The sequence below is a fragment of the Balaenoptera physalus genome (genome assembly GCF_965194825.1).
Source record: "Balaenoptera physalus genome assembly, chromosome: 12".
Taxonomy (NCBI): domain Eukaryota; kingdom Metazoa; phylum Chordata; class Mammalia; order Artiodactyla; family Balaenopteridae; genus Balaenoptera; species Balaenoptera physalus.
In genome coordinates, this window is record NC_138897.1 from 26,557,131 (window position 1) to 26,574,963 (window position 17,833).

At 35.9% G+C, this 17,833-nt stretch overlaps 1 protein-coding gene across 5 annotated transcripts in view; it reads left to right on the forward strand.

Moving 5' to 3' along the window:
- Positions 1-17,833, forward strand: part of SMAD2 (SMAD family member 2) — a 107,457-nt gene that overhangs the window by 77,433 nt on the left and 12,191 nt on the right. For all 5 annotated transcript variants that reach the window (XM_082416618.1, XM_082416620.1, XM_082416617.1 and 2 more), the window contains 4 exons: positions 9,687-9,740; positions 10,926-11,138; positions 14,238-14,375; positions 14,559-14,703. In XM_082416618.1, coding sequence (XP_082272744.1) covers positions 9,687-9,740; positions 10,926-11,138; positions 14,238-14,375; positions 14,559-14,703 — 550 coding nt within the window. The remainder of the gene's footprint in view (positions 1-9,686; positions 9,741-10,925; positions 11,139-14,237; positions 14,376-14,558; positions 14,704-17,833) is intronic.

Consider the following 17,833-nt stretch of genomic DNA (forward strand, 5'->3'; position numbering starts at 1 on the left):
TCGAATGTTGGTGTGTTTAATGTTGTCCCAGAGGTATCTGAGATTGTCCTCAATTCTTTTCATTCTTTTTCCTTTATTCTGCTCTGCGGTAGTTATTTCCACTATTTTATCTTCCAGGTCACTTACCCGTTCTTCTGCCTCAGTTATTCTGCTACTGATTCCTTCTAGAGAATTTTTAATTTCATTTTTTGTGTTGTTCATCACTGTGTGTGTGTTCTTTAGTTCTTCTAGGTCCTTTTTAAATATTTCTTGTATTTTCTCCATTCTGTTTCCAAGATTTTGGATTATCTTTACTCTCATTACTTTGAATTCTTTTTCGGGTAGACTGCCTGTTTCCTCTTCATTTGTTTGGTCTGGGGGGTTTTTCTCTTGCTCCTTCATCTGCTGTGTATTTCTCTGTTTTCTCATTTTGTTTAACTTACTGTGTTTGGGGTCTCCGTTTCGCAGGCTGCAGGTTCGTAGTTCCCGTTGTTTTTGGTGTGTGCTCCCAGTGAGTAAGGTTGGTTCAGTGGGTTGTGTAGGCTTCCTGATAGAGGGGACTGGTGCCCCTGTTCTGGTGGATGAGGCTGGATCTTGTCTTTCTGGTGGGCAGGACCACATCCAGTGGTGTGTTTTGGGGTGTTTGTGAACTTATAATTTTAGGCAGCCTCTCTGCTAATTGTTGGGTTTGTGTTCCTGTCTTGCTGGTTGTTTGGCATAGGGTGTTCAACACTGTAGCTTGCTCATTGTTGAGTGCAGCTGGGTCTTAGCATTGAGGTGGAGATCTCTGGGAAAGCTTTCCCTGTTTGATATTGCATGGGGCCGGGAGGTCTCTGGTGGACCAATGTCCTGAACTTGGCTCTCCCAGCTCACAGGCTCAGGCCTGACACCCGGCCAGCGCACCAAGACCCTGTCAGCCACACGGCTCAGAAGAAAAGGGAGAGAAGAAAAAATAAGAAAGAAAGAAAATAAATAAATAAAATAAAATAAAGTTATCAAAATAGAAAAAAATTATTAAAAATAAAAAAATTAGGAAGTAAAAAGAAAAAGAGAGAAAAAGCAGAGAGCAACCAAACCAAAAAACAAATCCTACAATGATAAAAAGCGCTAAAAAGTATATTAAAAAAAAAAAAAAAGGACAGTCAGAACCCTAGGACAAATGGCAAAAGCAAAGCTATACAGACAAAACCACACAAAGAAGCTTACACATACTCACAAAATGAGAAAAAGGAAAATACATATATATTAAAAAAAATTTTTAAAGGAAGAGAGCAGCCAAATCAGTGAACAAATCTACCACTGATAATAAGCTGTAAATACTAAACTAAGAATAACGTAAAACCAGAGACAAATTAGATGCAGAAAGCAAACCCCAAGTCTGTAGTTGCTTCCAACGTCCATCGCCTCAATTTTGGGATTATTTGTTGTCTATTCAGGTAATCCAGAGATGAAGGATACATCAAGTTGATTGTGGAGATTTAATCTGCTGCTCCCGAGGCTGCTGGGAGAGATTCCCCTTTCTCTTCTATGTTCGCACAGCTCCTGGGGTTCAGCTTTGGATTTGGCCCCGCCTCTGCGTGTAGGTTGCCTGAGGGCGTCTGTTCCCCGCCCAGACAGGACGGGGTTAAAGGAGCGGCAGATTAGGGGGCTCTTTCTCACTCAGGCTGGGGGGAGGGAGGGGTACAGAATGAGGGGCGAGCCTGTGGTGGCAGAGGCCAGCGTGACGTTGCACCAGCCTGAGGCACACCATGTGTTCTCCTGGGGAAGTTGTTCCTGGATCATGGGACCCTGGGCGTGGTGGGCTGCACAGGCTTCTGGTGGGGAGGTGTGGATAGTGACCTGTGCTTGCACACAGGCTTCTTGGTGGCTGCAGCAGCAGCCTTAGCGTTTCATGCCCGTCTCTGGTGTCCGCACTGATAGCCGCGGCTTGGGCCCGTCTCTGGAGCTCGTTTAGGCGTTTCTCTGAATCCCCTGTCCTCGTGCACCCTGAAACAGTGGTCTCTTGCCTCTTAGGCAGTTCCAGACTTATTCCCGGACTCCCTCCCGGCTAGCTGTGGTGCACTAGCCCCCTTCAGGCTGTATTCACGCAGCCAACCCCAGTCCTCTCCCTGGGATCTGACCTCCAAAGCCCGAGCCTCAGCTCCCAGCCCTCACCCGCCCCGGCAGCTGAACAGAGAAGCCTGTCAGGCTGGTGAGTGCTGGTCGGCACCCATCCTCTGTGCGGGAATCTCTCCGCTTTGCCCTCCGCACCCCTGTTGCTGTGCTCTCCTCCGTGGCTCTGAAGCTTCCCCCCCGCCACCCGCAGTGTCCACCAGTGAAGGGGCTTCCTAGTGTGTGGAAACTTTTCCTCCTCCACAGCTCCCTCCCAGAGGTGCAGGTCCCACCCCTATTCTTTTGTCTCTGTTTTTTCTTTTTTCTTTTGCCCTACCCAGGTATGTGGGGAGTTTCTTGCTTTTTGGGAAGTCTGAGGTCTTCTGCCAGCGTTCAGTAGGTGTTCTGTAGGAGCTGTTCCACATGTAGATGTAGTTTTGATGTATTTGTGGGGAGGAAGGTGATCTCCATGTTTTACTCCTCCCCCATCTTGAAGACGCCCCCCTTTCATTGTTATTTAATTATCATTTAAGTATTTTTGAATTCCTCTTGCGATTTCTTCTTTGATCCATGATTATTGAGAAGTTTGGTCTTTTAGAAGTATGGGGGTTTTCTAGATAGTTCATTGATTTCTCACTTAATTCCATTATGATTCAAATACATTATGATTTCAGTCCTTTGAAATTTACTAAAAATTATTTTATGCCACAACATGGCTTATTTATCTTGATGAGAGTTCCATTTATAGTTTAAAAAATGTTGTTCAATTGTAGTGTTACTCTAAGTGTCACTTAGGATCATTGATGGTATTGTTTAAATCTTGACTCTGTCTGATTTGTTTCTACTTGTTATACCACTCACAGAGAGGAGTGTTAAAGTCTCTTAACTGTGGCTTTGGATTTGTCTGTTTTTCCTTTTAGTCCTGTCAGTTTTTGCTTCATGTATTTTGAATCTCTGTTATTAAGTGGTGCACATTTAAATTGTCCTTCTGATGAAGTGACCCTTGTTATAAAATGTGTCTCATATAAACATCACCATATATTCTTATTTCACAGGTGGCATGGTATATTTACTTTTACCATCCTTTTACTTTTGGTCTACCTGCATCTTTATATTTAAAATGTGTCTGTTATGGATACCTTTTTATGTCTTTCTTAATCTAACAATCATTGTCTTTTAATTGGAGTATTTAGTTCCTTTATAATTAATGTAGTTCTTGATAATCATTGGGTTTGGGTTACCATTTTGCTATTTCTTTTTTGTCTGTGCCATCTGGTTTTCGTTCCTCTGTTCCTGATTTCCTGACTTCTTTAGATTAATCAAATATATTTATATTTGAATCCACTCTGTTTACTCTCTTGAATTTGTAGCAGTATCACTTAGTATTATTTTCTCAGTGAGTGTTCTCGTGATTACAGTGTATATCCCCTATCATCACCTTCTACTTAGAATGTTACTTAAATTGTAATATTTTACAACTTCATATGAAATATAGGAACTTTACAACACTATAATTCTATTCACCTACCTCTGTCGTTTGTGCTACTGTTTTCATATATTTTATTTATAAATATGTATAAACCCCCAAATGTTATTTTTTGCTTTAGACTTTGAGGTTTTTAAAAAAGTATTTTAAAGAATTGAAAAGTAATGTTTTTTATTTACCTACCTTTTTTTTCCATTTCTGCTCTTCTTTTCCTGTAGAAATTTGTCCAGTTGTTTTAGCACCGTTAGTTGAAGATACTTTTCTTTCTTCATTGATTTACCTTGGTTTCTTTGTTGAAAATCAAGTGATAAGGTATATGTGTGTCTAACTTTTGGTCTTCTCTATGCCAGTTCAGTGACTTCATTTCAGATAATCTGTTTTTCAGTTTCATAACTTCCATTTTAAACTCTTCATCTGATAAGTCCAGTATCTGGTTCATATGTAGCTTTGCTTGTGTTAACTTTAAAGTCTTGATTATGAGTCAGTTTTTCCTACTTCTTTGCATGTCTCATGTTTTTTTAGTTGGATGCTGGATATTGTATATAAAATAATACTAGAGTGTAATATAGATAATATTTTCCTTATGAAAGACTCACCCTTTTCTTTCTCTGGTTGCTAAGTTGGGGATCTAATCTCTTCCATATATTAGGAGTTGAGTTGAATAGGTGATGATTTAATCCTTGACATCAAATCACCTCAGGTCTGAAGGAGGGGCAGTCCCCTACCTCAGCAGGTCTTTCAGATATGAGTATGGTGAGACTGTAGGATCTCTCACTGCTTTGCAGCCTTTGCCTGAAACTTCCTGTGCTACCATGTACTACTCAGCTAAAGATATGAGGGTTAGAATTGTCTAATGAAGAAGACTGTGTCTGTGGTTGGGCTTCTCAGATTCCAGTTGCCAGTGTGTGGCCATTAAAATTTCAGCCAGTTTCTCCTTTGGCAAGTACCAATCCTACATGTGTCTATGTCCTAACTTGGCAGATACTCCCAGCAATGAAAATGGTTACCACTCTCTACTTAAATAGGAAGAGCTCATCCTTCTCTAAACTACTTCACTTAGACTTAAATGGATCTACAGTTTTGGGGTCACTTTTTGGTAAAAAATATAATTTTTTTTTAGTGTTTCTGATATTTTCTTATTGTAGGAGCAAGGTTTTTTCCAACAGTCTTCTACATTCTAACCATAAGGGGAACCCTATAGAAGGTACTAATAAAAACAGAAGAGCAACTGTATTCTCATTATGAACATAATTCATGCTTGTAGAAAATTTGGAAATACATAGAACATAATAAAGAAACATGAAGGAAGTATGTATTTTTAAACTGGAATTGACATAGTACCTATTTCTTTTATTTTTGCTTAATCTCATATTTTTACCATTCTATGTCAAATAAAAGTTAAACAGTATTTTACAGGTTAAAATTATGTTGCAACATTTTGAATTATGCAACAAGTGGATGTTCATTATAAAAAATTAAACAGGTAAAACAAGAAACTTTAAACATTATATATAATTCATAAAACACAGTACTGCAATGAACATCATAGAAAGATAGGTAGAAAGTGACAGAGGAATTTGCACCTAGGATCTCAGATTCTAGAAATTCTGTTCTTAACTACTGCACTAGACTTCCTCTGGCTCGTTTCAGATGACATGGGGAGAAATGTCTGCTTTTGCAATATATTGCTGAGGTAAGACTTGTTTGGTGATTAAGTAGGGATATGGTTGAAGGAATAATCCATCATGATTCTCAGTTTTTTGAAGGGTTTGTGAATGTGATTCGTCTGTGTATTCAGTAAATGAGATTTTTTTTAAAGCCTTTTTTGGTATAAAAACAAAATCGTAGATAATTTTAGTTCTTCGGGATTATCTCTGTAATATGAATGCAAAGATAAAACTAAATGATTTTAAGGCCTTTAACTTTCCTGTCCTTCCATATATGCCTTTTGAAAGAATAAGTCTATTTTTATTTTCTTATTTGAATGATAATAACTTATGGTTAGTTAACACACTGAAACTTATAAAAGTAAAATATACATTTCTTTGCCATTAATTTTGCTCAAGAAATTCAAAGTAATTTTAATATTTCTCAAAAAGTTATAAAATAGATACTAAACATGTAACATCTCATACCAAAATGAATTCCATTTGGAGAAAACGCTTAAATTAAAAAATGAGACTCTAATTTCTAGGACATGTGTTGAAGAATTTTTTAAATAATCTGAGCAAGAACTATGCAACATATAAAACCATAGAAGAAAAGGTTGATAAATTTGAATATATAAAATTGAAAATGTTACCACTGCACACCTGTTAGAATGTTCAAAATATGAATTCTGGCAAGGATGTGGAGCAGCAAGATCATTGCTGATGGGAATGCAAAATGAATGGTACAGCCACTTTGGAAGACAGATTGGCAGACTCTTACAAAGCTAAACATACTCTTACCATGCGATCAGCAGTCATGCTCCTTAGTATTCACCTAAAATAGTTGAAAATTTATGTACACACAGAAACTTGCACATGGATGTTTATAGTGGCTTTATTCATAATTGCCAAAACTTGGAAGCAACCAAGATGTCCTTCAGTAAGTGAATGAATAAATAAACTGTGGCATATCCAGACAATGGAATGTTATTCAGTGCTAAAATGAAAACTGCTAAATAAAGGCATGAAAATACATGGAACCTTAAATGCATATTACAAGTCAAAGAAGCCAGTCTGAGAAGACTGCACACTTTATGATTTCAGCTATGTGATGTTCCAGAAAAGGCACAAACAACTATAGAGACAGTAAAAAGATCAGTGACTGCTAGAGGCTAGAGGGCAGGGAAGGATGAACAGGTAAGCACGGAAGATTTTTAGGGAAGTGTAACTATTTGGTATGATACTACAATGGTGAATACATGTCATTATACATTTGTCAAAATTTGTAGAATGTACAGCACCAAGGATGAACCCTAATGTAAATTATGGGCTTCGAGTGATAATGATGTCTGTGTAGGTTCCTCAGTTACAATAAATGTACGTTGTGGCACGCGACACTGATGGCAGGCGAGGTTATACATGTATGTGTACATGGGTATATGGGAACTCTTGTACATTATGCTTAATTTTGCTGTGAACCTAAAACTCTAAAAAATAATGTTATACAAAATTTTTTTTACCTTGAAAGACCTACCAAAACAAACCAAAAAAACTTGGGGAAGTATTTGTAAATGTATGACAAGCCTAATAACTGATTTCTAAATTTAAAACCTACAAATAAAGAGGAAAAAGACAGTAGTTAATAGAAAAGGGACATGAAGAACATGAGTGCACTATTTATAACAAAATAAAAATAAGTAAAATTTTAAAAAATCAGAGTTGCCCCATTTAAACCTTTCAAATTGTTATATGTCAGAAGGTAGTGACATGGCATGAAGAAACACTAGTTCATAAATTGTTGGTGGGTCTAAACATTTTGGGAAGGTACTTTGGGACTTATAAAAGTTTAACCTCACGTTCCTTTTGATCTAACATTTCCTTGTTGAAAAAATGTATCCTACAAATATCTGCGAACTTGTATGCAAGGTTACGTGCACAAGGGTTTCTCTAGATGTTTTAGCTGCAAGTAATATAAACTAGCTTTAAATAGTGAGATTATTACTTCTCATAACTGGAAGTTCCAGACTTCAGTAGAAGCATGTATATACGAATAACTAATAGGTTAATCCTCATTTTACCTGGCTCTGTTCAAGAAAAAAGTTTCTAGAAAGTTCTGTTAGCTAACAAATTTTTAGCTTAATTTAAGTTCTAAAAATTTTATATATGATTATGATCAACTTTTCTTTTCATAATATATAGTTGTAACTTTTATCACATCTGACTGGACTCCTTTTAGTCTAAACTAATGAACTGTGACTCTACTGGTCACGTCTTATAAGTATTTAATAGAGGGAGTAAACAGTTAAAAGATATGAAAAATTGGGCAGTTTCCTCCATTTCTAATAGTGGCTTTGTTTATTTTATCTCAGCTTCAGGAAACAGCAGTGAGTTTTAGTTCATTGTTCTAAATATATTTTGACCTTTCATAGCTGTACCTGTTGTGACTTGCCAACAGATTTTTCAAACTGAGGAATAAAAAAAGAACATAAGAACTTTGTTATGGAAGGCTGTTCTGTCTTCTCAAAAATCATTATCACCTGTTCTTTATTTTTGATTCATTAGTTTATGTGGGAATTGCTGTTTCACCTGTGTTGCCTGGTATTTTAGGTCATGGTTATAGTGTGGAGAGGGGAGAGGTCTACAGGGGGCATCTGACCTTATTCTACATCTATGCCATTGCTATATTTTTAAAGCTTGGGAGCTGTAAGTCATGCTTTTTTGGGTAACATTCTCAAAATATGTAGAGAATAATGATAAGAAAACAAAATTTATCCTACAATTATAATATGATTATTTAACAACAGTTTACAACAAATATGTTTTAAAATTTAGTTGCATGAAATTGAGTGAAGTAATCTCTCAGTCACTGTTTTTCTTGTGTCTGTGGTTCTTCCTTCTTTTTCTTATTTTATGTGTTTGTGCCCCCTCCTCCCTTATTTTCTTGATTAGATTTAGCCAGTTTACCTAAAACTGGAAGAAATGAATACTTTTCTAAGAAAATATAATTTACTGAAACTGACTCCAGGAAATAGAGCTGTCTGAACAGTCAACCTTCATAAAAGAAATAGAGAAGTGTCTTAGAATAAACCCTAGAAAATTTTTAACTGCAAAGAATTTCACACGGGAATTCTACTGAAATATTAAAGAATATGTTATTCCAATGCTAAGTAGTTTAAATAAACTGTTACAGAGCATAGAAAAGACTTAAACCTTTTAGCTTGTCTTTATGAGACAGCGTAATATTTGTGCTTGCAACATAGATCTACAGACCAGTATTGCTTACGATTATTGATGCACAATTCCTAAATAAAGAATTTTCTCTCTCTCATCCTCACAGCCAGCGTCATACTTAATGGGCAAATACTAGAAGTAGTTCCTTAAAGTTAAGAGTAAGCCAAGAATTTCTGCTATCACCACTGTTTTATCAAAATGTGACATACCCCAAAATGATTGATAAATTATATCACATAAAAGTTTTTTTGACACTGCTTAATCAAAATTGGGATGAAGAATCATAAGCCAGATGACCAAATATTTGCATCCCATACCATGAAAGGACTAATATCACTAAAACATAAAGAGCCTTCTGTAAATCAGTGAGAAAAGTGATCAACACCACAATAGAAAACTGAGCAAAAGAAAAAAACAGACTATTCACAGGAAGGAAATAAAATATAAACAAGTATACAACTGCTCAATGTCATTTATAAGAGAAATACAAATTAAAACTATACTTGTTAAGACCTTGTTCTTACTTATCAACAATAGCACATGAGCCTCCCCTATTTATGTTGTTACTGGGAATGTAAACCGGTACAACCTCTATAGATGCCAATTTTGGCAAAATTTATCAAATTACAGATGGACAACCCTTTGATTTGGCAGTTTCTCTTTTAGAGCCTACCCTTCAGATACAATTGAGAATATGCATACTTGTGAGATTAGTTATTAGAGTCTTGGTTCTTAAAGCAAAAGATTGACGATAACCTGAATATCCATCAATATGGGATCATAATATTCCATAATGTAATGTTATGCAGCTAATAGATGGATAGATGGATGGATAAATAGATACGTAAGTAAAAGGGAAAGATGTCAACATCTCTGATAGAATAAGTAATAATAAAAGCAAAGTTCAGAACTGTGTTACCATTTGTACATAAAAAGCAGGAGGCACAGAACACAATATATTTGCTTATATGGTTTGAAGAATATTTCTGGAAAGGTACACAAAGAACTGGCAACATGGGATGCCTTTGGAAGAGGGTAGCTTGAAGCCAGGACTTTTTTGTATCTTTTATGTATTGAAGCTTCCAAAATTAAACTTCCATTAAGCAGTTGTATATTTTGAATTCTTGGTATGTAAATTATCTGTATTATCTGTGACCATTACAACCAGATACAATCAATTTTATTATTATTTGGTCAGAACTTATGGAAGTACTTTTACAGCTGTTTTAAAATTGAATCTTTTGTTTCAGGATCTCCAGCAGAACTGTCTCCTACTACTCTTTCCCCTGTTAATCATAGTTTGGGTAAGTTGCAAATACTTTTCCCCTACTGTTTTTATACCTTTTTAATTAAATGTCCTTTCTGGTAATTATTTTCCATATATATGAGAAAGAGACCCAGTGAATAATCAAGTGATTGTTCAAATTAGTGCTTTCTAAAAATGATACTGATAATGTGCCTCAATATTACTAAAACTCTTTTCTCCCGGCACATATAAGAAGTTAATAATCTTTTTATTCATGGAAATCATATTCATTATTCATGAAAAATTTTCTTATATGGCTAGATTTTTATGTATATATTTAGTTTCTGATATATTTTATAATAGCAATTATTCATATGAGATGTGTGTATAAATATATATAGACATATATCACTCACATATGTACATGTAGTATGGGAGATTATATATATGTGATAGCTAATACATACGTATATACATGTATATACGGTCTGTAGTTTATTCTTGGTCTTCATTTTACCTATTTCACGATTTCAGTTTCTACACATTGGAATTTATTCTACAAAATTGTCATTTTTTCCCCATGATATTGCTTATGATGCATTTTAATCAAAATTACAACACTTTAATACATGTGATCCTCGTTTTCTCATGAAATATGTAGATTCTTTTGATTTATATTGTTTCCACTTGCATGCTGTATGTTTTCTTTTTTTTTTGTATGTTTTATTACTTTCTGTTTCTTGTGTATATTTGGGTTTTCTATTTTTGTAACTAGGGTAACTCAGTGAGAATCTCATGTTAAAATAGACAAATGTCAAATATATGTCATATTTTGTATCCTATCATGACATTTTTTTTTCCCCTGTGGCTTTTGACTCATTAATCCTTGCTTCAGCTTTGTTCTACTCTGTCCTAGCCAAAATTAACTTTATAATGCAAATTGACTGTGGCACAAGCAGGGTAAAACTACTGTTAGAATAAATGATTCACCATAAAGTCTAAGAAAGCTGTTTGAAGATTAGAATAACTTAATGAGATAGGGGAAATTTGAGAAATTGAAAATCCGGAGTGATCTTTGGAATCTGGAGTTCGTGATGTAGATGTTAAATCTGTTTCCTGGGCTGTTGCCGGTGTAGGCTGGCATAGAACATGTAAAAGTGATGATATTCAGTCTATTCTTGGCTTGAGGTGGCTTGAATTATTCACACACATTTCTTTTATGTGTTTGTTTTTTCTGCCCCAGATTTGCAGCCTGTTACTTACTCAGAACCTGCATTTTGGTGTTCAATAGCGTATTATGAATTAAACCAGAGGGTTGGAGAGACCTTCCATGCATCACAGCCCTCACTCACCGTAGACGGCTTCACAGATCCATCAAATTCAGAGAGGTTCTGCCTAGGTTTACTCTCTAACGTCAACAGAAATGCTACAGTAGAAATGACAAGAAGACATATAGGTATGTTTTTTTTCCTTATGTGAAAAACCAGTGCCATATACTCATAATGTGAGCATTATGTGGTTTACCACATCAAGAGATTGTGTGCAAAAAAGCCTGCCTTCTCTCTCTCACCTTAAGGGCAGTCATGTTTAAGTGCACAGCTTCACAGCTTTTAGTAGATCCTGGTGATCATTCCATCTGCGAACTTTTATCTTGAGCTTCTGTTAATTTGGCACCCTCAATACTGGGAAGTCCTTCAATAAATACGTGTTAAAATAACTTTACTCTGCTGAGCCTCTACCAGTCATAAAATTGTCATGTTCAGATTTTAGGGATGTAATTTTAACAAATCATGAATTTTTTTTTTTCAGTTTGTTTACGTCTCCTAGTTTTTTCCCCCTTTCAGTGAATTCATATATCAGATCTGCACACTATTAATCTGAAGCAGGATATCTAAAACAAGAACTACCATTTAATTTGTTCAAAAATAATTCATAGAATCTGAAAATGTGGTAATCCCAGGCACCCTTTCAGCAAGTTGGTGAGGTGAAAACAATTTTCACAGTGGTACTAAGATGCTGTTTGCCATTTTCACTCTCGTTCTCTCTTGACTGTACAGTGAAGTATTCCAGAGGCTTACAAGGCTTATGATTTTGCAAGGAATTAAACGTAGACTCTGATGAGAATTCTACTGTCTTCTCTTAAGCCAGACATTAAGGATATTTGCAAAAATATAGAACATTGCTACTCTTCTCACTGATTTTTTCTTTGGTTTGCAAAATAGTTATTTTTCATAAACTTGTTTATGTTAATATGTAGTGGGTTTATTATTTTGATTTTCAAATGAATTAATAAATTTTTTTGAATCTCAGTTTTCACACATAATATGGTAAGTTTGCATAGATGTAATCCACATAAACAACAACTCTTTGGGTCGTCAGTATTTTTTTGACAATGACGTAAAAAATAGTTTGAGCGCCACAAAAATAACTGAACATAGTTCTCATCACCTTAAAGTAACTTCTTTTAATAATAATTAGCTTCTGTTCATTTAATTAACCGTCACTCGTATGAGAAATAATGCTGATCACTAAAGAGTCAGTGTGATATTGCAAGTACTAGTGACTTCAGAGGTCTGTTAGTTGGCTCCATGTGGAATTTCTCAAATCTTGCTTGATGTATAAATTTTATATAATCTTCCTAAGGTACTCAGGTATCTTATAGGTGAGGAAGGCCTCTGAATATCTGCCCTCTTTTAACTAAAACAGTTCTGAATTTTCCATGTTCTAATTAGGACTCTGCATAAAAATTTAACAAAACGTTTACCCTACCTTATTTACTTCTGTACAAAATTTTAGATTGCTGTAATTATTGGATCATCTCTTTTTACTTTTGATTTCTAGTTTATTGGGTGCTTTTGATCAGAAACTATAGCCTGAAAAATCTCTACTTTTTGGACTTAATGTTTTCCTAATGGTCAAGTGAACAACTTTATTTTTTATATAAGTATTCTGTAGTCATTAAGAGAACAGGGCACCAGTTTCCATATTTATGTAGTAAATCTGGCTTGTTGGTTTATATTAATTTTCTTTTGCTGCATAACATATTACCACACATTTACCAGCCTAAAACCACACAAATTTACTGTGTCACAGTTTTTGTGGGTTAGGAGTCTCCTCAGGGTCTCACAAAGGGAAATCAAAGGGTCAGCTGGGCTGTGTTCTCATCTGAAGCTTGAGGTCCTTTTCCAAGCTCACAGGTGATTATTGCAGAGTTCACTTCCTTGAAGTTGTGGCACTGAGATCCTCATTTCCTGCAGATTGTAAGCTAGAGGCTGCTATCAGCAACTAGAGGCTGCTATCAGCAACTAGAGGCCACCTGCGTGGCCCCCTCCATCTTCACAGTCAGCAGTGAAGACTCTGTTGTGTTGAATTCCTGTTGCTCACACTTTGAATCACTTTCACCAGGGCCAGCCCAGTCCCTTTTAAGGGCTGTCACCTGATTAAGTCAGGCCCACCAAAGGTAGTCTTAGTTTCTTATGGTCAGTTGATTTGAGAACTTAATTACATCCGAAAAATCCCTTTAAGCAGTATGTAGATTAGTGTTTGATTGAATAATTGAGAAGATAAATACACCAGGGTGAGAATCTTAAGTGCTATCTTAGAATTCTGCTTTTCACAATTTTTTCTTTAATCTTTGTATTGCTAATATTTTATGTATATTTGATCTGCTAATATTTTATGTATATTTGCTCTGTCAAATTCTGAAAGGGGTATATTAAAATCTCCCAATATAATTTTTTCTTATCTAATTCTGCTTATATAAATAGGGACCTGGTTGCCCCCATAATATATATAGTTTTAAAAGGGGCAGATGACTCTAACCTCTTGATAATTTTTATTACCTTTTTTCTTTTTTTTTTTTTTTTTTTTTTTTAAATTTTTGACTGTGTTGGGTCTTCGTTTCTGTGCAAGGGCTTTCTCCAGTTGTGGCAAGCGGGGGCCACTCTTCATCGTGGTGCGCGGGCCTCTCACTATCGCGGCCTCTCTTGTTGCGGAGCACAGGCTCCAGACGCGCAGGCTCAGTAGTTGTGGCTCACGGGCCTAGTTGCTCCGTGGCATGTGGGATCTTCCCACACCAGGGCTCAAACCCGTGTCCCCTGCATTAGCAGGCAGATTCTCAACCACTGCGCCACCAGGGAAGCCCTATTACCTTTTTTCTTAACCATAGTGGGCTCTTTAAAGAAATACTGTTTATTATAATAAAGGCATATTAATCCAGACATTAGTTAATTCCTTCAAATGAACTCTTTTATTTATTTAGAAATAACTATAATTTGTATGAAATTCTTTATTTTGCTATCCATTCACTTTTCTGCATTGCTTAAGTATTTTTGATAAGCACGTACTATCTTTACAAATCAATAAAATCATTTTTAAAAAATACTTGGAAAAGTGTACAGTGGTATGTTTCAAAGTTAGATTTCAGAAAAGCATAGCTATGGAAAAAGTCATCAAAATACTTTATGTCATTTTACTATCCTCTGAGAAGACTCTTTGAAAGTCATGCTGAAATAGTAAATGTTGTAAAACTAATTCCATATATATTTTGTTTTAGGAAGAGGAGTGCGCTTATATTACATAGGCGGGGAAGTTTTTGCTGAGTGCCTAAGTGATAGTGCAATCTTTGTGCAGAGCCCCAATTGTAATCAGAGATACGGCTGGCACCCTGCAACAGTGTGTAAAATTCCACCAGGTATGGATACAACAATGTAAATAAACCTATTGTATCAACTTGCTGAGTTTTTCTTTGCTATTACTTTTAGGAATCAGGAGATGATTTGCATGCTCATATTCTAATATCTGTAGCCCTTTTAAAATGATTTTCTAATAGTAATATTCTTTTTACATAATTTTTAAATCTTTTTCTCAATCGTAGGCTGTAACCTGAAGATCTTCAACAACCAGGAATTTGCTGCTCTTCTGGCTCAGTCCGTTAATCAGGGTTTTGAAGCCGTGTATCAGCTAACTAGAATGTGCACCATAAGAATGAGTTTTGTGAAAGGGTGGGGAGCAGAATACCGGTATGAAATACATATTCGGTTCTTAAATTTCCACAACGTAATTCTTTTTTCTTTCATTCTTTGTATCTTCTGAAGTTCATGTGTATTTATTTTCCTTGAGGTTTATAGAGTTAGCAGATCTTTATGTAAAATAACAAAAGAAAGTTGGGGGCCTCTGGATTCAAAACTATTGCAAATTCCTGTGCTGGCATTATGGAACAAAGAATTAAAACATGTATGGATGGGTACTGTAACAGAATGCAGAGTGTTAAGTACCATAAATGGCATATTGGAAGGCTTATGTCAGTTCATGGAAAGAGATGTTTCGCTGGGGCTGGGGGAGGTAGTGATGACACAGGGTCTGGGTTCTGAAAGATGCCTAGGATTTCAGTAGTCACAGGTTTGTGGGGTGGAAAGTGATGATCCTGGCAGTAGAGTACAGTTCAGTTTGACTGGAGTATAGAAAGTAAAGAAGAATAAGGCTGGGCAAATAAGTTGAGACAACTTCAGCATAAGGTTAAAAGGTGGAACTTCATTCAGTAATAGAAGGGAGTACTTGTTAGGTGCCAGGCACTGTGCTGTGTTTTAGGTGCAGTATCTCACGCCTTTCAACATGGCTAAGAATTACTGTTGCTGTTTTTATCCTTTCTTTATAAGGTTGCAATCTTTCTAAGGTAAAAAATGGTCCAAACTAATGTTTATTTGGAAATAGGCTTAGAAAAGATTTGATAGTTTGCCCAAGGACACATTCTAAGTGGTAGAGACGGGACTTGAGGAAAGCTCTCCTTGACTCTTAACCTCTTCTCTAAGGATAGTAAGTAGCAGTTACATAATTGAGTTTTACCAAAGCTAATCTGTCATCAAGGGATAAGATAGATTACGCTATTGATAAATTAAACAATTGGTTGGATTCCACAGCAAAGATAGGGAATACTTCATCAGCATATTAAAGAATGAAAGTATAAGTAAAATACTTAGTCTTTCTTCAGTTCACATTACTTACTGTCTGAATGTCTGCTTAAGAAGATATTCATATAGAATAGTAATAGTACTCCTGTTTGATTCAGCAGTTTGGGCCCTTCTTCAGAATTTATTTCATTGCATTTGAGCTTGATTCCCTGTCTTAAGTTTTGTGAGGTGTATGACTTTTGTGATGGTGAGATTTGAGATCTACTGGTTTGAATACTATTGTAAAAATATATTATGTGTTATATATGTATATCCTAGAATGAAGACTTGTCACTATTTTGTCCAAGTTATGTTAGTAGAAGAATTCACTTTTTGACTTTGCTGTAGCTCTCTTTTGTTTTAATCATTTCCCCTTTGAGATGTGATAACTTTAAAGAATGCTGAGCTTCATTTTCCCTTTGGACTTGGATTGAGTTGATATTAAAATTAGATTCAGATAGTACCATCTGATACCAATTTATTAGGTCAGACATTTTTTTTTCTCTTCAAAAGATCATAATGTTGAAGAACATGGTAGAAATTCAGTGGAATTAAATATGAATTGCATAGGTCAGGGAGAATTCCATGTGTATCTGTGGGTCTCCTGTTAAGACCAGTTTTGATTGGTAGAGAGAGATACTGCCCTTCATTCACTGTGGACTGTGCTGTTCTTTAACCCAGAGCTAATTTAAAATCTGTATGAGAAGCAGTAATATACAGTATGTTTTCATGGATAATGGAGTCAGGTACATCTACTTTGGATAATAAAGTAGTTTCCTTTAACATTTACAGATCAAAATAAATCAAATACCCATATATCTGTGAACTGTGGAACCTTTTATCCTTAATGACACTGGTGCTAAGGAGATAGATCTAATGGTTGGATTTCTAAAACTTATTTTTTAGTTTCTTTAGTGCCAGCTTGATTGCTTAGCATAAAAATCAGGACATGTAGTAAGCAGGAAATATAGATGTGTAAAGAATTCATAGTTAATTGAGAAATATGTCTCAGTTAAGTGAATTAGTACTGAAGTGAATTAACAGGTGGGGGACACATAATGTGTGTCTCAGACCCTGAGACAAGGGTTTGCATGCAAGAGGTTTATTCAGGAAATGGAGGGAACACTGGTCAGGAAGGAGGAAGTAGGGAAAAGAGGGAGGGAGGAAAGGCAGCCAGTACCATTCTTAACCCATCTACTCTAGTGGGTGGGTCACTAGAGCTATTCCCTTAGGAAAACTTTGGAAAACAGTAAAGAACACACAGAATTATCCCACCTAGAGAGAAGGGAAACTGGACGTTTAAATGCCAATTCCTGTGTCATTGAGGTCTGTTCCTGGGGATGTTAATTTCCTGGCACTTCTGATCTGCTATATATGTGGACAGAGCAGAGAAGTTCTCAGGCACAGAAATGCAGATGCCTACAATTGGAAATTGGCTAGAGAACACTGAAAATCTGAAGGGTATAGTGGGGCACTGACACCATCTGCTACAGAAAACCACATCCTTTGAAATACAGTTTTAAATTATATTGAGCATGTGTCACATGGAGGTGAAGAGTTAATAATGGCCTTTTCTCATGTTTGAAGGGCTGTCATGTTGAAGAAGCAAGCAGACTTACTGACTTATTGTATATAATAAATAAGAACTAAAATCAGTATGTGGAAGTGACAGGATGTCATTGAACAATTGTGATTCCCAGAGGGTAGCTCATTTTGTTTGAAGTACTAAAGGTGTTTCTTATTAAAAAGCCTGCATGATTTTGCTAAAAGGGATGTTGGTTGTTGGCTTTGTCAGGGAAAGTTGAACCCCAACTCTTAACATTCTGTGATAAGCTTGGGTCAGAATTCTCTTTTGTTTTGATATACTTTAAATTTGAATCCTGTTCCATTTGGACTTCATTTGCTATTTGAGTATCTTCTATTCTGTGGATGACTAATAAGTAGGGTGACTTTATATATTCTGGTTTGCTTGGGACAGTGCTGGTTTATGTCTCTTGCCCTGGCAGTGATTATTTATAGTGACTACATTCTCTCTTAAAGGTGTCCCATTTTGGACGGTAAATATAAGGTTACTCTACTAATTTTAATTTGAGGGGAAAACAGTGTTTTTTCTCTCTTTAAAAGAAAAAAAGTCACATAAGTACTTTGAGGATTAAACAGTTTTCAAAATAGTAGATATGCAAACTTGATACTCGTTCAGAAA